Consider the following 25,039-nt stretch of genomic DNA (forward strand, 5'->3'; position numbering starts at 1 on the left):
TCTAACCTTAACCTTAACCTTTAACCATCACACCACACCTGACCCTCAATAGGATGTTCCAGCAAAGATGCCCCCCTACATGTTTGCGAGATACCAAATTGGGGGAAGCCAATGTAAAGACTTTGGATTCTCAGCACTATCTGGAGATACAATGGATTCTACTTGCCATCTACGATGTAAAAGGGATCTGGGGTACTTCCCTTGAGAGAAAGGCTATTTTAGAGTTAAAGAAGCGTCAGAAAAAGTTGTGTGTATGTATTAAAAATAATGAGCAAGTGCACCGAAGAACTGAAGGCTTCTCCTTACTGCCATCACTTGGCAGTTCATTAAGCATTTCCTCATTGGGGTGAGCAAATGCGGATGTAGGGCACTGTTTGAGGTTTTACATGAAAAGAAATAAGCACACACGGATGAGTACTTATATAGATAAAGTTTCCTCTTATAAACAGTTCAGCTTCCTCTGTTCTCTGCTGACGCAGATATGGTCGGGGGAGGGCAGAAGTTGGCAAGGATATTTATTAGCCCCATGCTAAGGAGCCAAGATGGATGGGACTTTTTTAGGAAGGGGGTCCAGCTCCATGAAGAGACCTTCCTGAGATCACCCACAGTTGTCCTGGATGGTAAGTGATGGCATCAGGTGAGTGAGTCCGAGGTGTGGCTTGCAGTATCTTAAGAGGCACATGCTATGAGATTTGGGGAAGAAGTTTCTTGGTTTTGATTGTAAACTTAAAACTGAGGTAAAAAGAGAGCAGGGAGTATGGAAGATAGTGGGGGAGGTAGAACTGGTTGTGTGTAGAACAAGAGGATGATGCCAACAAGAGGAGAATTCAGGACGAGGCTTGGAAAGGCACAAAAGAAAGAAGTTGAACTCTGATGCAAGGCAACCTTCCGCACACTTGAAATCCAAGATTTCAGTTCCCAGAACTCCAACCGTTATGGCTGAGGCGATCAGGTTGTAATCTCATCTTAGAGGATGTTTCTTAGGGGGGCATTAGCTTGGCAGGGCTATCATCAGGCTTCCCCTTCCTTTTCAGCTCTAGCAGGCCATGCCTTGGCTTTTAGGTCATCCTTAGTGCCTTCACATAACTAAAAAACAGACAAAATTAGAAGTCTAAATTTTATTGTTAAGTTTCCCTTCCCCGGGTTCCAGAGAAATACCAAGGGGATTGGTTTTGTTTGGAGAAGGGCAAGAGGATTAGAAATATGGGATTGTTTCTGTAATGTTTGCTTTGTCAATAAATCCGGTTGCAGTGTGTAAGTAGGAACAATAGGGTGTTCTTGTTAGACAGCAAAGGGCAGAATTCCCTAGATTAAGCTTGGCTCTTGCTGACCACTAGCTATTTTAAATTCTCAAATTCCCATATTTTTTAAAAATAATTTTCTACCACATAGCTAAGCAACTTGATGACTGATAGCTGCTTTGGTTATGATTCCCATAATTCAACCATTGTTTCTGCTGGTTGTGTCTTCCTTCCTTCCTTCCTTCCTTCCTTCCTTCCTTCCTTCCTTCCTTCCTTCCTTCCTTCCTCCCTCCCTCTTTCTTTCTTTCTTTCTTTCTTTCTTTCTTTCTTTCTTTCTTTCTTTCTTTCTTTCTTTCTTCTTTCTTTCTTTCCATTCTTTTCTCTCTTTCTTCCTTCCTTCCTTCCTTCCTTCCTTCCTTCCTTCCTTCCTTCCTTCCTTTCTTTCTTTCTTTCTTTCTTTCTTTCTTTCTTTCTCCGCCCATCTCATTTTGAAGCAATTCTGGGACTTTACAGTTTTGGGCAGCTGGAGTCAAGATCATCTGAAAAGCATCGGGTTGCTTTAGCCCCATCCTGCATTAGCATCCCAACCAAAGTTTCAGTATTTTATTGTGTGCTATAGCCAGCTAGCACGCAGATCATTTACTACCCCAGATTCAAGTATTCCCCTTTTCCAGCCATTCATGCCCAGCATTCTTAACTTTCTTAATCCTGGGGGTGAATTGTTCAGTTAGAACTAGCCACTGGCTAGTTTCACTCAACCCATTGATCCCTCCACTGTAGGTTGAGAAAATATTGCTGTGTTCAAGTAATAGGCAACACCCTAATATGGCTTAATGTGAAGATGTGATGCACAGAACGCGCTCCAGCACCGACAACGGCCTGGTCCCATTCTAGCCTAATCTAGCATGTTGTGCAAACTTAGCTACTGTGATTGATATTGGAAATGTTGACACCTGTTGGTCCTTGCTCTCTTCTGGGGTCATTGTATAATAGACATAGACAGACAACTTGATGCCTCCAAAGTTTTTGAACTTTGAACCCCACTGGCCCCAATCAACATGGCATGGGATTGGGAAGTATCTCCAGTTAAGAAACATTTGGAAGACCCTAGCCTTCCCAACTCTGAAATAAGCAGATTGCTTAATCTTGAGGCAGAGCCCTTGTCATCTATTTATAAGCTCCTAACCTTCTTTTCCTGTAGCTGTGAGGTAGGTATATGAAACCAAAAGTGAACTGGGACTGACCCTAATATGGAAAAAAAGAACTTCCTCCTCTCTGTCTGTAGATGGCAACTGCTGATGCATAAAGAGTTAGGTTGAGTCTAACAGAATGTATTTTTCAAGAAAAGGACTGGACCAGAGTCTCTGTGATAGTATCCTAAGAATGATGGACACATTAATTTATATTGTATAATTTTATTTCCATGTTCTGTTTCTTCTGCCATGTATTATGGTGTCTTATTCAGACCCAAGACTTCAGTTGAGGCTGTTCCTTCATACGATGTTCTTTAGGCAACCTTTGTCTTTCCAGATATGTTTGAATTTTAATTCTCAGCAGCTGTGCCCAGTTTGGCTCATGATGAAAGATGATAGCAGTATCTCAAGATATCCTGTCTTGCTCCAGAGAGTGCTGGAGCTTAAGACCACTATCTCTGCTAATCAGCTACTTATCACCCCAATAAGAGGGTTCTAATTTTGCTTAGATCATATTTTGTTGATTTAATAGTAATGCAAACAGGAAATACTTTGTACTTGCTTGTTAAAGGTGCAAGGATTAAAAAAACAACTTTTTATTTTTATTGATCCTACTATGATCCAGAATTCAAATCAACGTTTGCTACCATTGTAAACAGCAGATGGAGAGGTAAGGCACTTCTGACTTGGTGAGGGCAAAGAATTCAATCTACCACCCACCGTCCCACAAATGTTATTTTCTTGTTTTAAAAAAACCATAAGTACATGTATTCCATGTATAGTCCATGGGACAAAAATGGTGTCTAATTTGGCCCCGCCCTCCAAGATGGCTGCTGATCAGTAAGGTTTTCTTTGTTCTCCTACCGACGATCTGCTGATTTCACTGCTAAAGCTGGTTTTTTGGCATTGGTGCTCCTTGGTTTTGAATGGAAGCATTTAGGAGTGACCCGAGACAACTTCTGGATGATTGTGGTTCCAGTGGGGAAGGGGGTGTCGAAGATTCCAATTCCCTCAGGAACAGTGGTGGGATTCAATTTTTTTAACTACCGGTTCTGTGGGCCTGGCTTGGTGGGTGTGGCAGGGGAAGGATACTGTAAAATCTCCAGTCAGATGTGGCATTTGCCGGTTCTCCAAACTACTCAAAATTTCCACCACCGGTTCTCCAGGACTGGTCAGAACCTGCTGAATACCCACCTCTGCTCTGGAAGCGATTGAAGTCACTGGGCATATCCATCTTCCTGTCAAGCATTTCGTTTTCTAAGCATGCCAAAATTTTAACTTTTACTTTTTTATTTTGTTGTTTTATTTTGCTCTTCGCTTTAAAAGTTGAACAGTGGTTGAATGCTGATTTATTTCAACCCCTTGCTGGATTCTAATTGCTTTCTCTCTCTCTTTTTCTCTCTGATATATGTTGCTTTGGATAACCTTTGTCCCTTCCATATGGAAAACATGGCAATGATTGGGCTGGTGGTGAAATGACATTAGATTTCCACCCCTTGAATTTGCAAAATACCTGGAGATTATTTCTATTGAATTTTTCATAATTTTGGATTGAAATATAGAGGAAAACGTATTTTTGTTGTTCTTCTTTGTTCCCTGATTAAGTTTCACAGATTAAAATGGCTAAACAGTATCTGAAAAATGCTGTCCACTTTGGATGTAAAGATAGCAGGGCACCTCGCCCAACTCTTGCTGCAGGGTTTATCAAGAATCTGCAACTTTCCGCTGAAACTGCACACAGGAAACAAACTTCTCAATGTCTTGACTGCTGCTTGTGATAAGGACATTGCTTGTCATTCTTCAGTAGGATGAATGCAGTTCATATTCAAGGCCAAGTCTCTAAAGCCAAGTTATAAATCTATTTCACAGCATTTTTATCCAAACAGACTCACTTGGATCTGAATTGTGTTTTGGATTCTAACCGGAGGTGGTATTCAGCAGGTTCTGACCAATTCTGGAGAACCGGTAGCGGAAATTTTGAATAGTTCGGAGAACTGGCAAATACCACCTCTGACTAGAGATTTTACAGTCTCCTTCCCCTGCCACGTCCACCAAGCCACACCCACAGAACCGATAGTAAAAAAAAATTGAATCCAACCACTGATTCTAACTCCTGTTACTCCCAGCCACTCTGAGAAGGAACACTGGGATATGTAGCCAAGAACTTTGGATGTCTACAAGTTGAGACAGATGAGTTTAAATCAGAAAAAGCCGCACTGAAGTTTGTAGTAGACAGACTCTGCTGTCATGTTGGAAGCATCTGTTATACAGATATACAGATGATATGACAGAAAGGAAGGACAGCTGCAATATGGATGAGCAGCTGCTAATAGATTCTCCACATCACTTTTCATTGGGAATAGCCTACTGTTAGTAATAATAGCTACATCATTATTTACTAATTACACTTACCAATTGTGAAGCTGACTCTGGAAAGGATTAAAGTTAATCCTGAAGGATCAATGGTGGATCAACAAACCCTTCTTTTTTCCCATACAGTCTGTCACACACTATACTAAGCAATGAAAACTCATTATTTTTATTTAGCTTATGTTGGATGAAAAAGCACCGTAAACTTTAACATTCTTTTGGGGGGTGATATTTGTTATGTTTCCTTCCTTTTTTTCCTTTCTACATGGCAGTAAATCATAGTAAAGTTTCACTTCAGATTCTCAGAGAAATATTGGAGGTGCTATGATTTCTTTCCTTCTCTTAGATGCTAGCCATATTTGTTATTTCACTGTTTCAAAGGCAATAAACCAGGTTTGCTGCCTTGGGCCTGCTCCTCCTCAGTTTTTGAGTGGGCCTTTGAAACCTCAACTTGAGTATATAGTTGATTACCAAAACTATTTTTCATGAAGGCAGCCCCCTTTCAGCTCCTGATAATTCCAAATATAAATGGTTCCACTTCTCTCATTCTTTGGTACTCCAAAAGACGTGGCCAATTATTGCTTGCTGATTAAGTCGTTATTTTGAACTGTTTATGTTAACCAGTTCCTGATCTAAGAAGCAATGATCGGCAATCTTGTTGTTTTTTCACAAAATACTGCCTTGAGCTTCGCAGGGAGTTTGTTTGTTTGTTTGTTTGTCAAACATGTACAAGATAACAAGTTTAGGTATGAACATAAACATGAACATAGGAATTAAATACAGATAAATGGGGACAGTAAGACAGGGACTGTAGGCATGCTGGTGTGCTTATGCACGCCCCCTTTAAGGACTTCTTAAGAAAGGGGTGAGGTCCATGGTAGACAGTTTGAGGTTGAAGTTATGAGGGGTTGAGGCTGTAACAACAGATATCTCCATTTCAATCTGGCATGTCCCAGAATCATCAGGGATTGGGAATAATAGCGGTTAAAAAATCGATGTCAGTGGTTGAACAGTCTGACCTCATTATCAGAAAAATATCAAATAGATTAGTAGCTGATTCAAATGAAAGAATGGGAAATTTTGCCAAACAGTATGCATCAGTTCTCTGATGGTTTCTTTTTTTTAAAATTGGTTCTTAGATTCTCACGAATCACGGAGAATTTCATTTTATGGCTGAGCCAGTTTTCTTGGGAGAGGCAACAGGCAGAGCCTATGCAGATCTGCATGGTGTACTATAGGTGTACAACAGAAGTGGAGTAAGATTGAAGGCTTTCCTTGGAGAATAGTTCCTTGTAAAGTAGGACACTTACATGTATTGTATACTATATTCTGGAAAGTTAACCTAGCCACTGGTTTCTTTTTATCTCTCTTCTCCCTAACCCTCCCTACAAAATTCCTATGTGTCTTAGAAGATGTATTTGCATAGTACAATATTCTCTGTGATCTATGCTGTGGCATAATGCTGCATAATGCTGCATCTAGAATTGCTCTGGGGAGAAGATGCCTATAATTTCACGTAGATACCTGCAGTGCCTGATGATGAATGGCTAGCCTAGCAATGTTCCCAGGCCACTTTTATCTTCTTCTCCTTTTAGAAAAGCCTTCTTTAGAACAGCAACAACACAACGAAGGAATAAAAACGGCATCATCATAAATAGAGTATTTTTCCTGTTTATATGGACATCGTGTCTGGGATGGGTGGGGATAATGAGAAGGGAGGTAACATAATTTGCATTGGTGGTACATGTGTCACTTCAGAAATGAAGTCTCTTGTATTTCATGCCTCCTTGTTTATATTCTACAAAACAATTGAACTGGGAGTGATTGGTGAAGTAATAACGTGATGTATCAGGGGGATGCCACTGGAAAAAGTTGCTAGGGGTTGAATGTGAGGAACTTTCTGAACCATAGGGCGCAAGGCAGAGGTGGTATTCAGCAGGTTCTGACCAGTTCTGGAGAACCGGTAGCAGAAATTTTGAGTAGTTCAGAGAACTGGCAAATACCACCTCTGACTGGAGATTTTACAGTATCCTTCCCCTGCCACATCCACCAAGCCACACCCACAGAACCAGTAATAAAAAAAATGTGAATCCCACTACTGGCACAAGAGCTTTTAGTCTTCACGCCAGTGTCTCTTCATCTCAGCTACTGTTAAGATGTGTGGACTTCAACTCCCAGAGTTCCCCAGCCCACACGGCTGGCTGGCTGACAGAATTCTGAGAGTTGAAATCCACACATCTTTATTCTTTGTGCAGACTACCTAATGTTGTAGCCCCAATCTAAGGGCTTTTTCCTGGGAATTAATCCATCCATGTATATCCCTCCCTCTGGATCCCTGCTCAATTTAGCTTGTAATTTCTAGCTGGATTGGTATTAGATACAGTTTAGGTAACGTGAAAACAGTTGAGGGAGGTAGGATATTTTTCTGTTTAAGGAAGGTAAATTGTATGTGACTTCTCATTCAAAATCTTATCCTGGAATCCCCAGAGATGGGGATTGTCTATAGGTCACTATAGACAAATGTAGGTCAGCCTTTAACAGTCTATCAAGGCACCCAAGGCTATAAAGACCATTATTTACGTGAATGAAGTGGATTGTTGAGATAGACAGTTTAGAAATAGACAGTTTAGAAATAGGAAAATGACTAATGACCTAAAATTGAAAACAAATAATAGATGAATAAACATAATTTAGTAACAATGTTCCATACGTCTTGGTGTACAGTCATGTTGGCCACATGACCATGGAAGTGTTTTCAGACAATGCTGGCTCCCTTGGCTAGGAAATGGAAATAAGCACTGCCCCCTAGAGTTGGACATGATTAGACAGGGGAAATCTTTACCTTTGCCATTAGATTATTAGTTGTACAACTGCAAAGACCTGTCTGTTTGGAGAGCAGCAATGGTATTTCTTTCTGACAGTGAGAACAATCAACCATTGAAACAGCTTGCCCTCGGAAGCTGTGGGAGTGCCATCACTTGAGACTTTCAAGAAGAGATTGGACTCCCATCTTTCAGAAATGGTGTAGGGTCTCCTGCTTGGGCAGGGAGTTGGACTAGATGACCTACAAGGTCCCTTCCAACTCTGATTATCTGATATCTGGTATGTGTTGAGGACAAATCTCCTATAGCTTGGAAGGGATGCAGGAGAAGTGCTCTGCAGTCAGTGCTCTGAAACTTATGAGCATCTTTCAGCAGGCTTGCCCTGTTGACTTAATGCCTAAAAGGTTGACCCTGCATCACAAAATCTTAACATTCATTTCTTTCTGTTTTGAGAGCTTAAGAGAGGGTGGCCTCTGTATGCCATTCTGACAGATTCAATACAGGCAGTTTCCTATTCTGTAATGCAGGGATGGATAATATCTATCCTCATCCTGGTTCCAACACATCACAAATGCAACCTTCACCTGTCTTCTCTACATACGTTCACTCAGCATTTCACCTGTTCCAGTCCTGTATTCATGACGGTTTTACTCAAATCTGTTACAAGAAAATCTGCTGAGAACATGGAATCTGTCAGAATGGAGGAGAAAAGGAAAGTATGTTGTCTCAGGTCACTTTAATTGTGAGCAGAGAGAAAGTGGAAGGCAACATTCCCCCCCCTCCTCCCACATATCTGTCTGTCTGTCTGTCCATTTGTCTGTCTATCTTATCTATCTATCTATCTATCTATCTATCTATCTATCTATCTATCTATCTATCTATCTATCCATCCATCCATCCATCCATCCATCCATCCATCCATCCATCCATCTATCTATCTATCTATCTATCTATCTATCTATCTACCTACCTACCTACCTATTATTATCTCTCTCTTTCTAGCTATCCCTATCATCTATCCTTCCTATCAATCTGATTCATATAACCGCCCTTCTTAGGTGCTGAGAGGACAGGAGTTTGGTTTTATTGTTCTTATTGTTGTGAGCCACCCACAACTGTACTTTATTATGGGGCGCATCTTGATACTTTATGTGTTTTGTTCTTTGTTTTGGGCTTTTCAAAGAACAGAATCCATAAAAGAAAGTGTGTCATGTATTTTTATGTTTCAATCACCAGAGGGAGCAATCTCAGTCTAGAAATGGTTCTGGAGAGAGAGGCAACTGAAGGATATGGAGAAATCCTGAAACAACAAACCACACACATCCCTAAATATCCAGATTTGACCTCTCTGACTTCTCCCGCAACAATGTCTTACTAGAACAATCATTGGAAATAAATCAGGTCAGATCAGGATGTCTTTAGAGCAGTTATCATGTGTCTTACTGCTTTTCTAATAAATTATCAGAGCAATTGTATAGATTTATAAGTTTATAAGTAAGCCATATTCAGTACAGGAGAACTAATTTAAAATGAACATATCTAAGATTTTGTGAAGGATGGCTTTGTTTGTTCCTGAAAGCTACTTATCTATACTATGTATCCTTAGGTCTAAGTTACAAGTGGGAACAACAGAGTAAATTTAAAGCAAAAAATAAATAAATGCAGATAGGAATTTCCTGTCTTGTCTGTTTGCTGAAGTACATGCTGCAAATTACTGTGTGTAATCTTTTCATTTTGAATTTATTCTGTTGCTTCCTCTTGAGACTTGTATGTGAAAATACATGATACTCTCTCTTTTATGAATTTTGTAGCATGAAAAGCCCAAAGGAAGCTTATAAAAATTAAGATAGAACACCCTTAAACAACAACGAACCACATTAACCCCAAATCAACCCAAACTCAAAAAGTACATAAATAAAAATACAGCAAATACAGTTATAACTTTTTTTTTTAAAAAAAAGATACTTCTCAATATTTTAAATAATGAATTAAAATTTGACTTATGAGAATAGATGGCTGCTTTTTTCATTCTCACATTAAAGCACAAGATGAACTTAAAGTGATTGCCTTGGAATGAAATTGCAAGGGGATTTGGGGAAAACTTCAGCGGTATGAATTTTCATTAATATGAAGACAACTTTTCTAGGTTTATTTTTTTAGCGGGGAGGGGAATCAGAAAATAATCTTGTCCCAAATTGTGCCATCATCAATTATTGCACTCTGCAACATATAACCCACAATGTATAGCTCTAAACACAAAATCTGTGAAAGAACCCAATACAGAGAAGAATGCTTGCTTCAGTTTAATTAACTGTATTTTCATGACTTTACATATGTATAAACAGAATACCCCACCCTACCATGTTAACTTCCTCCAAATTCCAAGGCCTACCACAGAACAAATCTCACAGATTTTCAGAATCCAGACTAAGTTGAATTTAAACTATATACACACTAACTTGATACCCATGCTTTGCTACGGAACTATGTGGTCGGGCTTAGTTTTTGAGGAGGAAAATAATTTAAAAATAAATAAATCTGCCTTTGCCTACCAGAAACTAAAACAGTATTTGTTGTGTGAACAAGAAGGAGACAGCAAGGAGCCTGGTTATGACTTAGCTCAACTGTTCTGTACTAAAGCGGCTTGGTGCTGTGAAACTAAAACTGAAACTGAAACTCCTCTCCTCTGCTTGTGTTTTGCATTTGGAACAGATTTCTTTTCAAGTGGGGAGGGGGAGTAGAACTCCTTAGCATCACAGCGTGTTAATAAGAATATATGAAATACTAATGGTCTGATGGTCATTTCAAAAAATCCTTTCTTAGTGAGCATCTAGACGCCAAGAGGAACATACATGCCAAATTTCAAGTTTGTAGGCTTTACAGTTCTGAAGATTTTGTGATGATGCATGAGTGATATTTCGCTTATGTACATATCTATATCTATATCTATATATAGATTCAAAGTTTGAAAAATTGTGAAACTTTTAAGTATTTCCCCAGTGGATAAACCATGGATAAAATATTTGAATTTTCTTAAAATAACATTCGGAAGAAAATATTGCTTTAGAAAATGGGCAGCATTAAACTAACTTCCTTCCTTCCTTCCTTCCTTCCTTCCTTCCTTCCTTCCTTCCTTCCTTCCTTCCTTCCTTCCTTCCTTCCTTCCTTCCATAAGATAGCTTATATGAGGATGTCCCCTAATTCTATCATGACAATGAACCAGAGGTACTTTAGGCTGAGAGAGTGTGATGACCCAAAGTTACTTATGTGCTACATGAAGATGAAAATGACTTCCCAGATGAAGTCCAACACATTCCTATACCCAGATGACACACCAAATGTTTGAGTGACACAGAAAAGCATTTCTGCACATGCTAATACTCATGCGCCCCATTGTGTCCTTCCTTGTCCCCTTTAGTAGTAGCAGAAGGCCCATGACATCTCAGGAGACAGGAGGAAAGAATGAAGGCTAAGTCTTGAACTTGGGAAGACTTGAATCCTAAGTTGGAGATTCAAATTAAGGGAAAGAGGGAGGACTATTAGCTCCCATGACTGATGATGTCGATAGAAAGAATAGCAAGACAGCAGGCAGGCAACAGAGGAGACAGGCTTGGGGAGGAAAGTGCTGGCTGGGTACAGGAGAGGAAGGGGATAAAATGAAGGGGAAGGAAAGAAAAAAGTCAAGAAGAACAGGGATGTAATGGGCAGCAAGTAAAGAGCAAGAAAACATGATGCACACGAGAGAAATAATTGGAAGACAAGGTAAAAAGTAGTAAGCTGATCTGCAGACATACAAGGAGAAGATTGAAGGGTACAGAAACTCTTATAAAACCAACCAAAGTCAATGTGAAAAATCAGGTCCACATATGACAGGTCCAATTAAACTCATTAATTGCTACACAGGTCCAATTAAACTGATTTATTGCTACACCCAGGCATAGGATCTTCTCAATTAATATATTAGCACCTGCTTAGAGTTAGTTTAGGATCAATGGAATCCAAGGGAGGTTGGACTTAATTTGCTTGAGACTATGTAGGGATTACTGATCCCTCTTTTACCTTGACCCACAGGTTCTGCCACTCCTTCTCCTACAACCAACCAATCAAGATATTTTAGCTCTATTTAAGTTCCTGCACAGAGTCTCAAAGCTGGGCTGATCAGGAAATAGCAATAGCAGTAGCACTCAGACTTATATATCACTTCATAGTGCTTCACAGCCCTCTCTAAGTGATTTACAGAGTCAGCATATTGCCCTCAACAACCTGGGCCCTCATTTTACTGAGCTTGGAAAGAATGGAACCCTGAATCAACCTTGATCTGATTAAACTGCTGGCAGCTGAATTACCCTGCAATGCTGCATTCTAACCACTGACGTCACTAGGGCTCACTACAGATATCTAAATCAACCTTGGATTTGAGTCATTCTGATGTTTCCATTTCCACCAAGATTTTTTTTTTTAATCAGAACCAGCTGAAGACAGCATCCATAGTTGACCCCTTTGCCATATTTTGTCCTAGATGAGTACTTCTGCACTGGCTGTATCATTTTATTTTATATAATGGCGTATTTTCTGATTCTAAGGATTGGTTAAGCTTTAATCTGTAGCCAGATTTTACTTATTTATTAGATTTATATGATCACCATTCTTACCAAACATGACCCTATTTTTATTTATTTGGTTTATTTGATTTGTCAATCGCTTACAAAATAATAGGTATAAGTATAAACATGAGTAAGAATGCAGAAAATAGGTATGATTAAATGGGGAGGATAGGACAGGGACGGGAGGCACGATGGTGCACTTATGCACGCCCCTTTGCATGTGTTCTTTCGGACTGGTCATTTGTTATTTCCAGGCCGGCCCTGTGGGCCAGATTTAAGCACCCCCGCACACCAGATCCATCCCTCATGCCTTCAGTTTGACACCCCGATCTATAAGTTTGAGCCTTGTGGTTGCACACTGGGACCAAGTGCCACTTGGTCACAGTTTTAAATAAACTTATTTGCCATCTATGCATTGTTCAGAATTACTTCTTAAGAATGTGCTGGTGCATGTTTTAGAGTACATAGAAAGCCATGCCATTCTGTAGGATGATTTGCATACCCTCTCTTCCTAAAAAGGTGACTTTTATATGCATTCTTCTCTCTAATACTTATTTTAATTTTTCCCAGATATTGCCCTGAATATGAAGTCAATAACTATTTTCAGTTTTTTCACAAAAGCATCCATGGTTTGTCCACTGGAGGGAGCCATTGTATAACTAAAAAAGAAAGAAGCATGCAATGTAATTGGGGTAAAAAAGTGTAGTAGCATAGTAGCTGATTTTGCAAGGCTTACTCTGCTGCTTCAAGAGCTATCCTTGACTAGCTTTGTATTTTATTGATTTATTTGATTTGTCAATCACTTACAAGATAATAGGTATAAGTATAAACATGAGTATTACCTCCTGTATTCTTATACAGGAAATAGGTACGAATAAATGGGGATAATAGGACAGGGACAGTAGGCACGATCGTGCACTTATGTATGCCCCTTACAGACCGCTTAGGAATGGGGTGAGGTCAATAGTGGTTAGTTTGAGGTTAAAGGAATGGGGGGGTTAGAGGATGTAACAACAGAGTCAGGTAGTGATATTCCAGGCATTGACCACTCTGTTGCTGAAGTCGTACTTTCTGCAATCGAGTTTGGAGCAGTTTAACATCGAGTTTGTATCTGTTGTGTACTCTTGTATTGTTGCGGTTGAAGCTGAAGTAGTCATTGACTGGTAGGACATTGTAGCCGATAATTTTGTGTACTACGCTTAAGTCCAACCAGTTCAAGGTTTTCCAAGGCCAGAATCTCAAGCCTGGTGATATAGGGCATCCTGTTGCAAGCAGAGGAGTGTAGTACTCTTCTCATGAAATACTTCTGGGCATTCATAGCCTCTTTGCTTCTCTTGGGATCCAGGCAAAAGCGCTCTATCTCTATATATAACTTTGCATGGTGGAGCTGAACTCAGGGGAAGTTTTAGTGTTTTATTAAGAAACACTGGTAAGAAGGCAGCCGGGCTGTAAGGAGCAGCCAAGAACTTTCCTAGCAAACATTTGCCCAGACTGAAAAATAAGAGGTCCTAGAACAGGTGCCAGAAGGTGATTGGATTCTTCTGGGTTTTGGCATTAGCCAAGAACAGTCTGCCCAATTATTGTTGCTGCAAATATATGCAATTGCAAGCATAGAAAGGAATATGCATTGGTTATTTTTGCAGTCATGCAGGTGGAATGCATATGATATAGCGAGATAGATTGATCCAAAGGTGTTTCCCAATAGTTACTAGCTTGTTGTTACTGTTTTCTTTACCCTATTTCCACCCCAGGAAGAATGGCCCAACCTGGTGTGTTTTAGACTAGAAAATAGTGGCTTCTGGGATTTTGTGTTAGGATTGCCACATAAAACTTTGTGGCAGAAGAAGCGAAATAATTAATGGACAGTATCAGAGCCCCAATGCTTGATGACTAAGCAAAGCTTTGCTTGATGACAAAACAAAAAGTTGGTCACAGATTTTCCCACTCAATGTTATTCTTTCTCTCTCTCTCTCTCTCTCTCTCTCTCTCTCATCTGTCTGTCTGTCTGTCTCTCTCTCTCTCTCTCTCTGTTTCGCTATCTATCATCTATCTATCTACCAACTACCATCTCCCTATTATCTTCTTTCTTTCCTTCCTCCCTCCCTCCCTCTCTCCCTCCCTCCCTCCCTCCCTCCCTCCTCTCTCTCTCTCTCTCTCTCTCTTTCTTTCTTTCTTTCTTTCTTTCTTTCTTTCTTTCTTTCTTTCTTTCTTTCTTTCTTTCTTTCTTTCTTTCTTTCTTTCTTTCTTTCTTTCTTTCTTTCTTTCTCCATTCCTCCTCTGTCCCTCCTTCCCTGTTTCTCTCTCCCTCCTTCACTCTCTGTTTCTCTCTCCCTCCTTCACTCTCTCTCTCTCTCTCTCTCTCCACCCCTCCATCTCCCTCTCCTCCCCTCTCTCTCTCTCCCCCACCCCTCATATTTATATAGCCACTCAACTCACATCCAATGACTCCAGGTGGAATACGACATTAAACATTGCAAAAATATAACCAGACAATCCATTTGATAGTTTCCAAATGGGGTCCCCAAGCTCACTGAAAAAAACCCCACGTCTTTAAGGCCTTGAGGGAGAGCAACAAGGTGGGAGAGCAATCTTATCTCTGAGGGAATGATCTTCCAAAGGGAGGGGCCACTACAGAGAAGGCCTTTTTTTCTATGTCCCACCAGATGTACTTCTTGATAGCTGGGACCTGCAATATACCCTTCTTTCCTCCTCTGGAGGGCTGGGCATTGTGGGGTAGGCAGTCCTTCAAATAACCTGTCCACAAACCATGTAGGCCCTTAAAGGTAATAACCAGCAACATGAATGTTCAGAACTTGCCTTGCAGCATAATGTCATCTTTTCCATTCAGAGGCATGAAAGTCTCAACTTAGCCAAGCTGAGATGTATCATTATTATTATTATTTTTATAAATTTATTAATTCAGTGTTTTAACAATTAAAAACAAATTTCCACACATTGCAACATTACTAAAACAGTGTTTACATTTTTAAAGTATCTTCTATTAACGTGTTATACATCTCTGTATTTGCTTCTTTGTCATTCTAGGAATTTTATGCAAATATACATTTTTTTTTGACATTTATTTACATGTAGACCTTATTGTTCTATACAGGGGTGGTATTCAAACATTTTAAGAACCGGTTCTGTGGGTGTGGCTTAGGTGGTCATGTGACTGGGTGGGCATGGCTTGGTAGTCATGTTATTGGCTGGGTGTGGCCAACTTAATATCACTCACATTGAGGCACGCATCTCCTTGCCTGGCCTCTCATGACTGTGGGGGTGCTGAAACAGTCGTAAGTGTGAAAAATGGTTATAAGTCACTTTTTTCAGTGTCATTGTAACTGTGAATGGTCACTCCACACAAGCAAAGAACCAGCAAAGGAGGAAAAAAAAACTCCAGAGAAGTTCCTGAGACAGGAAGTCTAGTCCTGCCAAGAATGTAATAAGAGTTAATGGAGAGGCAGTTTCTGTAAGCAACACCAGAATGTTTCCTTCCTGCCTTCCTTACAGGATTAGGCCAGTAATTTCTTCTAACAACCAGTTCTCCGAACTGCTTAGAATGTTAACAACTGGTTCTAGTGAATAGGTGCGAACTGGTAGAATCCCGCCTCTGGCTTTATAGTATTACATAGATTGTCGTTTGACGCCTTCATGTCATTTTCTTATCCATTCATACCAAACATCCCATATTTTATAATATTCTCTTTCTTTCTTATCCTTCAATAGCTTCATTAATCTATCAATCTCTGCGCATTCATATATTCATATACTGGGCATTGTACTTGAAATGCCAGTAAGGTTATTTTTCCAAAATGGAAGGGGAATCTGACTAGGACAAAATTAGGACATTAATTGATATAAACATTAGGTTAATCAATGTCATGGAACAAGATCCATATAATCTCTGCTCTTTATAGAAGCTACTTGGTGCCATTTGGCTTCCTTAATGACAAAAACTTCTTTCTCTTCCTCTTTCCAGCAATGCTACTCCTGGAGAACACCAGAGTAGAATCCAGGTAAGAAAGAGAAATCAAGCAAATGTTTATCTACTGAAAAGAAACTCCTGTTAAATTAGATGGCATTTTTCTGCAAATAGAGATAGTTATGTATCATGCATCCAATATCCTTAACCTACACTGGATTTCACTTCCATAATTTTGAATGATAGAACCCGTATTTGCTAACAAAATGGAAACATAATTTTAGTGCTGCTACTCATAATTTAGTAAATGTGCCAAATCTTTGACAATTTCTAAGGAATGCTGCTCTAGGCTCTAAGGGTATGAATGAATCCCACTGGAGTGATTTAAAAAAAAAAATTACGATTAGGTATATGGAATCACAGTATAATAATTTATCTTAGTTTTGGGAATTGTGCTAAAATTACTAAGTTAACTGAGTTAATTGATGTCATTGTTGGTCATTTGGAACTTCATGCATTTGATTATACCCCCAAACTGGGATATTGATCACCCTCAGAAAGGAAACTATTATTCTCAAAGTTGCCTTTAGTCAGAACAGGAATCCAGACAATTAGAAAGTGGCCAAGTATGATAATTTTCAGTGTCTCTCTCTGCTGCCATTGAATGGTTATCTGCATTATTACTGGCCAGATTTGATAGCACTGTACTTATTTTGTTTTTAAAGGTATTCAGTGCATTTGATGAAAATGAGGACGATTGCTTTGACTTCACCACTACTCTTGTTTAACTCATCCCTTCCCCCAATAATGCTTCTTTTTAAATGTGGCTATTGGCTAACTACAAGCCTGTTCATCTTCCTTCTTCAGCAAATGTTTCCTACAGGGCAGATGATCCAGGGCTTCTCTTCACTGTCTTTCTTTTATGCCAGGATTCTCAAAGGTGCTGCCTGGCCTTTCAAGCCGGGGATCTCTGTCTAGATTACAAAATGGCTTCCGATGACATGGCAGACAGCACTAACAAGACCAGTTCCAGGTGAGCCTGAAGCTTGTTTGTGGATGGCTTGGCCTTGGCCTGAATAAAAGGATAAACATCTTTTACCATATGTAAGTGGAGACTATTGGCCAAGGATGCAGTCAAGATCTTATAGATCTTTTTGTGATAGAATGTAGCAAAGAGGTATCCCAAAGGTGCTTTTTTCAAGAGACAACTGGACCTTCTGGTGTTTTTTTTTTCTTTTTCTGTGAAGGTATTTCATTTCTCATCCAAGAAGCTTCTTCAGCTCTGACTGGGTGGTGGGAAATGGAAGGATTTATATTCCTTGCAGACAGCTGGTTATTTGCATTCTTTTAGAGAGTCATTGAGGCCACCTGGAGGTTTATCTGTGTCATCAGGGTCACTTGAATAGTGCAAATGGGTGTGTAGCCTTCTTGGAATTGTTGAAAGGACTGTGTTGTAGACTGGAGATAGATGATGTCGTATCCTTCCTTTTTTGTCCATTTGCATTACTCAGATGACCCTGATGACACAGATAAATCTCCAGGTGGCCTCAATGACTCTCTAAAATAATTAAAATAATAAAAATAATAAAAATAAAATAATTCAAATGACCAGTGCCTGCAGGGAGTATAAATCCTTCAATTTCTCACCATTCAGTCAGAGCTGAGGAAGTTTCTTAGATGAGAAGCAAAATGTCTTCAAAGAAAAGCCAAAAAAAGTCCAGTTGCCTCTTGAAAAAAACACCTTTGGGACAACCATGACCTGGATAACTGAGAATCTCCATAGACATTTAGTGGGGAGGTGGATCCCCAGAGGGGAGGATCCTGCATTCCAGGAGACTAAGAGACACTCAGTCCAGATATTTGGTGTGAGAGAAAGAGGGTGAAGACAGCCCCTCCCTAATGGTATCAAAGTAAATGGTAGATGCAGATAGCAGTGCTTAGTGTGGCAAGTTTGGTGACAGGCCCCCAAACCACTGCTTCATTCTTCCAAGCAAAGTGTTTATTGTGTCCACACTTATCAACTGAATCTTATCAGACAAAGCATTCTACTATGTGAACTTTTAGGGAGGGGCTGTCTTCACCCTCTTTCTCTCACACCAAATATTGGACTGAGTTGTCTCTTATTCCCCTGGAAAGCACCCCCTTCCCATCCTGGGATCTGCTTCCTCACCACATTCCATCTCTTCTTCTTCTTTGACAAGCACATATCGCAACCTATTGTAAGGATACAATTGGGAGAAATAAAGCTTGTGTAAGACTGCCAATGTGGTGCAGTGGTTGAGGTGTTGGCGTGGGACTGGGAAGAATCTGATTCAAGTCCAACCTCATCTATGGATGCTTACTTAGTGATTTTGTGGAAGCAATGCCCTTCCAGATGAAATAATTTCTGGGAGGGGTTCTTGTTGTGGAGATAAACTGAAGGAAAGAGCACTAAAATAATAATAATAATAATAATAATAATAATAATAATAATAATAATAATAATAATAATAATAATACCCAATGATTAATCATTCCCTGAATTCAGCTTCTTGCCATCATCTCCCCTTTAGCATTTCAGAAGTGTTGGACCTCTGTCAGGTTGATGCTGAGACCATTCTTGGCAACTTGGGATTCACGGAAGAATTAGCACAGGCTGCCACTTGGATTCCTGATCGGTTCTTCTCTGTTCCATCCCAAGCTGAGGGCATAAATTTCCATCTCTTTCTAAGAGCTCAGGTCCAGCGGATCGAGATGGAGGATCCTTGCCTCATGTTAGTAAGTAAGTGTCTCTTTCACGATTGGAGGTTCTCTTTTTTTGGCAGTAACAGGCCATTGCTCAATGGCAAAACATCCACTTTGGATGAAAAGGGTCTTGGGTTTGATCTCTCTCATTCCTGGAAACGATCAACAGGCAGTAGGTGAACAATTCAGGAACAGGCTGAGGAATCTGTGATTGATCAGATATTGAGGAAGCTCTACTCCCAATAACTCCAATCAGCACAGCCATGATGTAAATATCACAAACAGAGCCATTTGTGCTGGCACGTGAGCCGCAGGCAAACTTACCTCACTGTGCATGCACGTACCTCACAGCTGACTTTTTGGCTGGTTTGAGGCCTTTCTTGGCCTCCTAGAGGCTTAGAAAAAGCCTCTGCAAGGCTTTTCAGGCCGAATTATAGGTCTGTTTCATCACTTCCTGTAATACCAGAAGTGACGAAACGGGCCTATAATTCATCCTGAAAAACCTTGCAGAGGCTTTTTCCAAGCCTCAGGGAAACTGAAAAGGCCTCAAACTAGCTGAAAAATCAGCTGTGAAGCACAGTGCAGGTAAGAGGGTGGCGGGGGGAATTGTACGGGCGTGTGTAGGGAGCGTGGGGAGGGGGGCGCGCATTGCATTCTGGGTGCTGGCATGCACAGGTTTTTGGCACAGGAGCCCAAAAAGGTTAGCCACCACTGGCCTATAGCATGTAAAGCTGGTTCAGCAATAGGTGTAAGATTATGTGTTTCCTACCTTTGAGTAAAACAATAAGCATGCATAGGGTTTAACACTAATTTTAAAATGATTATCCCCAGATGTATCTCTGTGCATCCCCAGTCTGCACCTATATCTACAAGTAGGCCTTGACTTATGACAACTGACCCAAAATTTCTGTTGTTAAGTGAGGTATTTGTGAGTTTTGCCCCATTTTACAACCTTTTGTGCCACTGTTGTTAAGGGAATCACTGCAGTTGTTAAGTGAGTATCTCTGTGGTTAAGTGAATCTGGCTTCCCCCATTGACTTTGCTAGTCAGAAGATCGCAAAAGGGGATCACATGACCCCAGGACACTGCGACGGTCATAAATATGAACCAGTTGCCAAGCGTCTGAATTTGGATCGTGTGACCATGGAGATGCTGCAAAGGTCATGACTGTGAAAAATGGTCACAAGTCACATTTTTCAGTGCTGTTGTAACTAAATGAACTGTTGTAAGTCGAGGACTGCCTGTATTTATATGGCATAGCTCTGTTATAATCTACTTTATTCCAATAGAAATGACAACATGGTGGGCTGTTGACAGGAAGAACGACGCAAAATCATTGTTGAGGATGCTGGCAATTGTGCAGTTGTAATGGTTGCGGGTGGGGAAAGTGCCTTAGAATTTGTCGAACATCAGGCAATAGTATGGTTTGTTTATTTAGTTATGTATTTTTTACTAAATATATACATCTCCCATCATGACATCTAGAGCAAGTCCGGGTGACTTGGCTACAAATTGCAATGATGAGATTGCAAATTATATTTAATAATGTAGAAAGGAGAAGCGATTTGGGGGGGGGGATGTGGAGACCCACAAAACATTGGGGAGGAAGCCCCATCCTTACTGAGACTCCATGACTCCTTATAACTTTGGATGGTACCTCCCAAAGTTATCCCTAAGCCATAGTCTTTAATATGAAAGGTGGGAAGAGGGAAATCATTACATGTGCAATTTTAATCATACAAACTCTTATTAATTTTAAAATAACATTAGCCTTGAACTTGGTGGATAACTTGGTTGTAGGATAACAGCTTCCTATGATGTTCCTCAAAAGATATGCAAACAGTTAGTAGGAAAGCATAAAAACCAGACAATCGTTAGCTACTTTGAGTTACCTGAAATATCATTTCAACAAGGTGGAGCACCAAGTTTAACCTTATATGGGCTCAGCAGCTAAGCAGGATTAAGCCTGGTTAGAACTTTGATGGGTGATCACCAGGAAATACATGAGCTGAAAATTAGATTGGGAAAGTGAAAAACGTTCTGGAAGAAAAACAACCATAGCTTCCATATTGCTGTCAGGAAAGCTGCATGGATACACCATGTGTTTACCAGAAATCAAACTTTATTCTAGAATATTAGGATCACCATTTTGGGTGCAAAGGAGTGCTGAACATAGGAAAGGACATTAAAGGGTAGTCCTAAGTTATGCCAGTTGTGATTTATACAATCTTGAAGTTTCACAAGGAGTGAAAAAGCAGAGGGGCCTTTTTTTTTTTTGGTCACACATACTATGGTACATACACAAACAGGAGTCCATTCACTCATGCACAAAAACAATTTTTGTTTTTTAAACACATTTATATGGCTGCCCAATTCACACCCAGTGACTAGCTAACCTATGCAAAATCCAGCATTTGCAAGGAATCCAGAAATGGAACAGAGATGGGAATCACATTGTTGCTTTTGTATATTAATTTGCCTAAACCATCCAAGGTGGACATAGTGCTATTAAATTAGCATTGTTTAAATAAGAGTGCAAACTATTCAAATATTTGTCATCTTATCAGTATGTTTACTCTCAACTGGCAATGTGCACTGCAAAGTCTGGCCTGCAAATATGAAAAATCGAGGAGCAGTTAGTACTTTTTCAATCTGAGTGGCTTTTTTTTCTCTGACACATCTCTCTGCTCCTTTTTCAGGTCGGTTCAGAGATGTCCAAACTCTGAATGAAACAACTGATGATTGCTTCTGCCTCTATTCGTATATATCTAAGACACCAGTACAGGAAACCTCACCTGGACACTTGTTCTGGGCCTTTCCAGAAATCCCGGATTCCTGGAATATTCCTTCCCAGCCAGTGTCTTCGTCTTCACTCCATGCCCTGCAAAAAACTATGTGCTTGTGTACCTCATCCCAGAAAGAATGGCCCCTGAGAGCTTTCAGTATGCAGTCTCCTGTGAATTGCCTGGAACAGGATATGTGGGAAGTGATACATAAGGCTCACAAAGGTCGATTTCCGTTTAACGTGGAAGAACTGGAGGATGAAACTCAAGCAGTGTCCATGAAGGATTCAGTTTGTCACCGTAGAATAGGCAGAAAGGTAGCTTCTTCAGGATCTGCCTTCATAGAGACACCTCCAGCTATTGTTCCCTGCAGCTACTGTGAAACTCCATATTATTTGTGGAAAAGTGCAGAAATATCCTTGCCAGGATGGCTTTCTTTCCATTTTGGTGGGACAAGAAAGAAGACGTTGGACAATGTTGGCCCCCAAGAGGTAGGCCATTTTGGACATCATTCTTCACCAGAAGCTACCTCTCCAGATGAAACCAGTGAAGAATCTGATGAAGAGTAACCCATTGAGAAGAGAAGAGGACTGTATGGATCTCTTGATAGAATTCCTGGCAAGGAATTTAGTGTGTGCACAAAACACAGGTATCCAACTTCTCCAACATGATCTTAATCATGTACTCTGTGGCCTAATTCCATACATTAAAGCTCTAGCACCATATTGGTGCTCTGAAGATTAATAGTAGAGACCTACTTTAAATGGATAACATGAAGATGACTTAACTGATGGTAAAATTGCTTGAATTCGTTAATTATTATTTGTATTATTACATTCAGTAGCTTTTGGAGATCTGAATTCAGCACAAGTCTTTGCTGGAGGATGGACACCTGCAGATAAACAAAATATTACTAATAATGTTGCTGAATGTCCTACTCAAAGAAAAAAATGCAAGTATTTATACTAGTGACTTGGATGCAAAACATGGGTTTAGTCCAGCTCTATGTGAATGCTAAGAAGCGTTGACTTTATCATCTCTGAAGTAAAAGCTGGAGCAATGAAGAATACATGAATGCAGAAAAAGCCTCATTTCTATCAGAACTACATCTTGGAGAGAGAGCAAGAGACTAAGAGGCTAGATGAGAAACAGGTGCAAGAATTATGGAGATGCTTCCCTTTATCTATCTAGTTCAGGGGTGTCAATCTCACGGCATCACGTTGTCATCACATGACGTATTGTGACTTTTTTCTGCTTCACTGAACCGGGCTTGGGTATGGCCAGCACATGATGTATCTGGCCTGTGGGCTGCGAGTTTGACACCCCGATCTAGTTCAAATAGCTTATAGGCACAAAGAGATATAGCCTCCAACAGAAATATTTTTGAGTAGTGATGAAGGGATTGGGAAAACCTTCAGAAACTTCTGAAATCACACAACTATAGTTCAATGATAAATTATCACAAAATGGGGGGTAATTTCCAACTGTTCTTTCTTAACAGGAAAGAAATATGTATAAGACATTCGAAAGGAAAAAATATGTTGAAAAAAGTTATGTCTAAAAAAGAGACCCCTCCAAAAACAGCTCCTTCCTTACGTTTGGTTGAAATGATAGAAATGTCACAATTGGTTGCGTTGACTTTTTTCTAGGGTTGCTTCAGGCCATTTCCCCAAACTGTGTGAATAGGTCACAGTATTTCTATAATGAAAAGAGTTGAATTGTGTTTTGTTCCAGATCAGCACCCTTTTATCAATATGCCTTAACAATGAATGAGTAATGAAGTTAGGATTCCCGCCTTTGCTTGACCAGCAACCCTGAGGTGCACCCAAAATGCACCATTTCGCAGAACTGCTATATTTGCAATTTGCATTTGTCTTTACATTACAGCACAATATAAAATAAATTTTAAAATAGCATCAATTTTATGGTGAAATCAGTGCAGTTTTGGGGGGGGAAAGAAGCCCAGAGACTATTGCTTCAAGTAAAACTATTTGTGGTATACGTGTAATTAGGTCTAATTTCAATGAGTTTAAGGAATTTTGAGATACATGTATGTTTGGGTCCCCCTTATCCCACAACCATAGAAATGTGGCTGCAAACAGTGATGGTGAAAGAAGAGGAAAATATATTTTAGGAGAAGTGGCCTTTTGCATTATGGCAGGGGTCCCCAACCTCTGGTCCATGGATCAGCACTGATCCACAAAATTCCTGAAACCAATCCGCACAAACAAACGAAGCCTCATCCAAGGGGAAACATTCCCACTCTGGTCTGCAGAAAAACCTTTCTCCACAGAACTGGTCCCTGGCGTGCAAAAGGTAGGGGCCTCTGCATTCTGGGACCAGAATAGCACCTTTGTTCATGCAGTACAGTTTTGCTTATAAATATAAATAAAATAAAATCCTACTTAGAAAATCCTATTTAGTCTCATTGACTAATTTATTTATTGAATTACGTGGAAATAATAATAGCTTGCCAAGAAAAATAGGTCGGCATGGAATGTTACAAGTACACCAGAAAGTTGAAAAGAAAAAAATGGGTGTTGGAAGCAATACATTAAAACATAGATAGTTCTAACTCTAAAAAAGTATTGCACTATATATAGGTAACTGCCTTACAATATAAAGAGTAATGTCAACTCTACAAAGCCTATAAACTATATAAAGATCCAGGTCCTGATGGGTTTTTTGGAATATAATGTAAGACTTTAAAAAATGCCTTGGTTAAATCATTAAGTCAAGGAATGGATGAAATTCAGGGATGTGAAGATCTTTCTTTCTTACAAAACAAGTTTTGTCCACGTGGAGTTTGAGACTATGGATTTTTGAGGATTGGTGTCGGAACTGCCCCAATCTGATCCCTTAGGAAAGAAAAACCATTGACTCCATTTGGTTGAAGCAAAAGGTTCTTTTACTAAAAAGATTTTGGCTGCAATAAAGTCAGGCGACCTCTGGGTTTCCCATGCTCAAAAGATATAGAAAGTTTTCCCCTCATCCCAACTCTTCCCCAAGACCATTCCATCTTCATCCAATCAGAACTTGTCGAAGCATTTTGAGAATGCAGTGATGTTTTGGGGTAATCCAATTTTTTTTCTCAGGGTGCCTGGCCTTTGGATGCTGGTACAAACTGGTTCTGAGCTTCTCTGGTATCTATCACCTGTCATTCCACCCTCCCTATTTCCCATCACATACGCACAGATATTATTGCTCATCTATTCCCCGCCCCCTCTTCTAGCCTTTGATGGCGGGATGCCTGTGAGGCATCAAGCTGAACCCAGCAGACATTTAAGATTTTAACTTGTGGGTAATGCACTTTACAGGAGTATCTGGAAGCAGCAGCTGGTTCACAATATAGCAGTGCTGGCAGATGTTTACTCCTTAAT

General features: G+C 40.0%; 1 protein-coding gene across 2 annotated transcripts; it reads left to right on the forward strand.

Moving 5' to 3' along the window:
• Nucleotides 1-480: 480 nt before the first annotated feature.
• Nucleotides 481-25,039, forward strand: TESPA1 (thymocyte expressed, positive selection associated 1). 2 transcript variants are annotated; one of them, XM_087925489.1, is made up of 5 exons: nucleotides 481-637; nucleotides 16,210-16,246; nucleotides 17,082-17,185; nucleotides 18,705-18,913; nucleotides 21,576-25,039. In XM_087925489.1, exons 1-5 carry the CDS (start codon nucleotides 618-620, stop codon nucleotides 22,226-22,228), a joined length of 1,023 nt encoding a protein of 340 aa, XP_087781615.1. In that variant the 5' UTR covers nucleotides 481-617; the 3' UTR covers nucleotides 22,229-25,039. The 2 variants fall into 2 exon arrangements, with proteins under 2 accessions (XP_087781615.1, XP_026569596.2); XM_026713811.2 differs by having other exon boundaries at nucleotides 481-620.

Source organism: Pseudonaja textilis, chromosome 2 (genome assembly GCF_049901715.1).
Source record: "Pseudonaja textilis isolate UNSWEBS1 chromosome 2, rPseTex1.2, whole genome shotgun sequence".
NCBI classification, from domain to species: domain Eukaryota; kingdom Metazoa; phylum Chordata; class Lepidosauria; order Squamata; family Elapidae; genus Pseudonaja; species Pseudonaja textilis.

What these genes read in the sequence shown, in the direction of transcription:
- TESPA1 (XM_087925489.1), top strand. Translation starts at nt 618, where the DNA reads ATGGTAAGTGATGGCATCAG. An exon ending in ATGGTAAGTGATGGCATCAG is followed by an intron (nt 638 to 16,209) that starts GTGAGTGAGTCC and finishes TCCTCTTTCCAG; the next exon opens with CAATGCTACTCCTGGAGAAC. An exon ending in TCCTTGCCTCATGTTAGTAA is followed by an intron (nt 18,914 to 21,575) that starts GTAAGTGTCTCT and finishes CTCCTTTTTCAG; the next exon opens with GTCGGTTCAGAGATGTCCAA.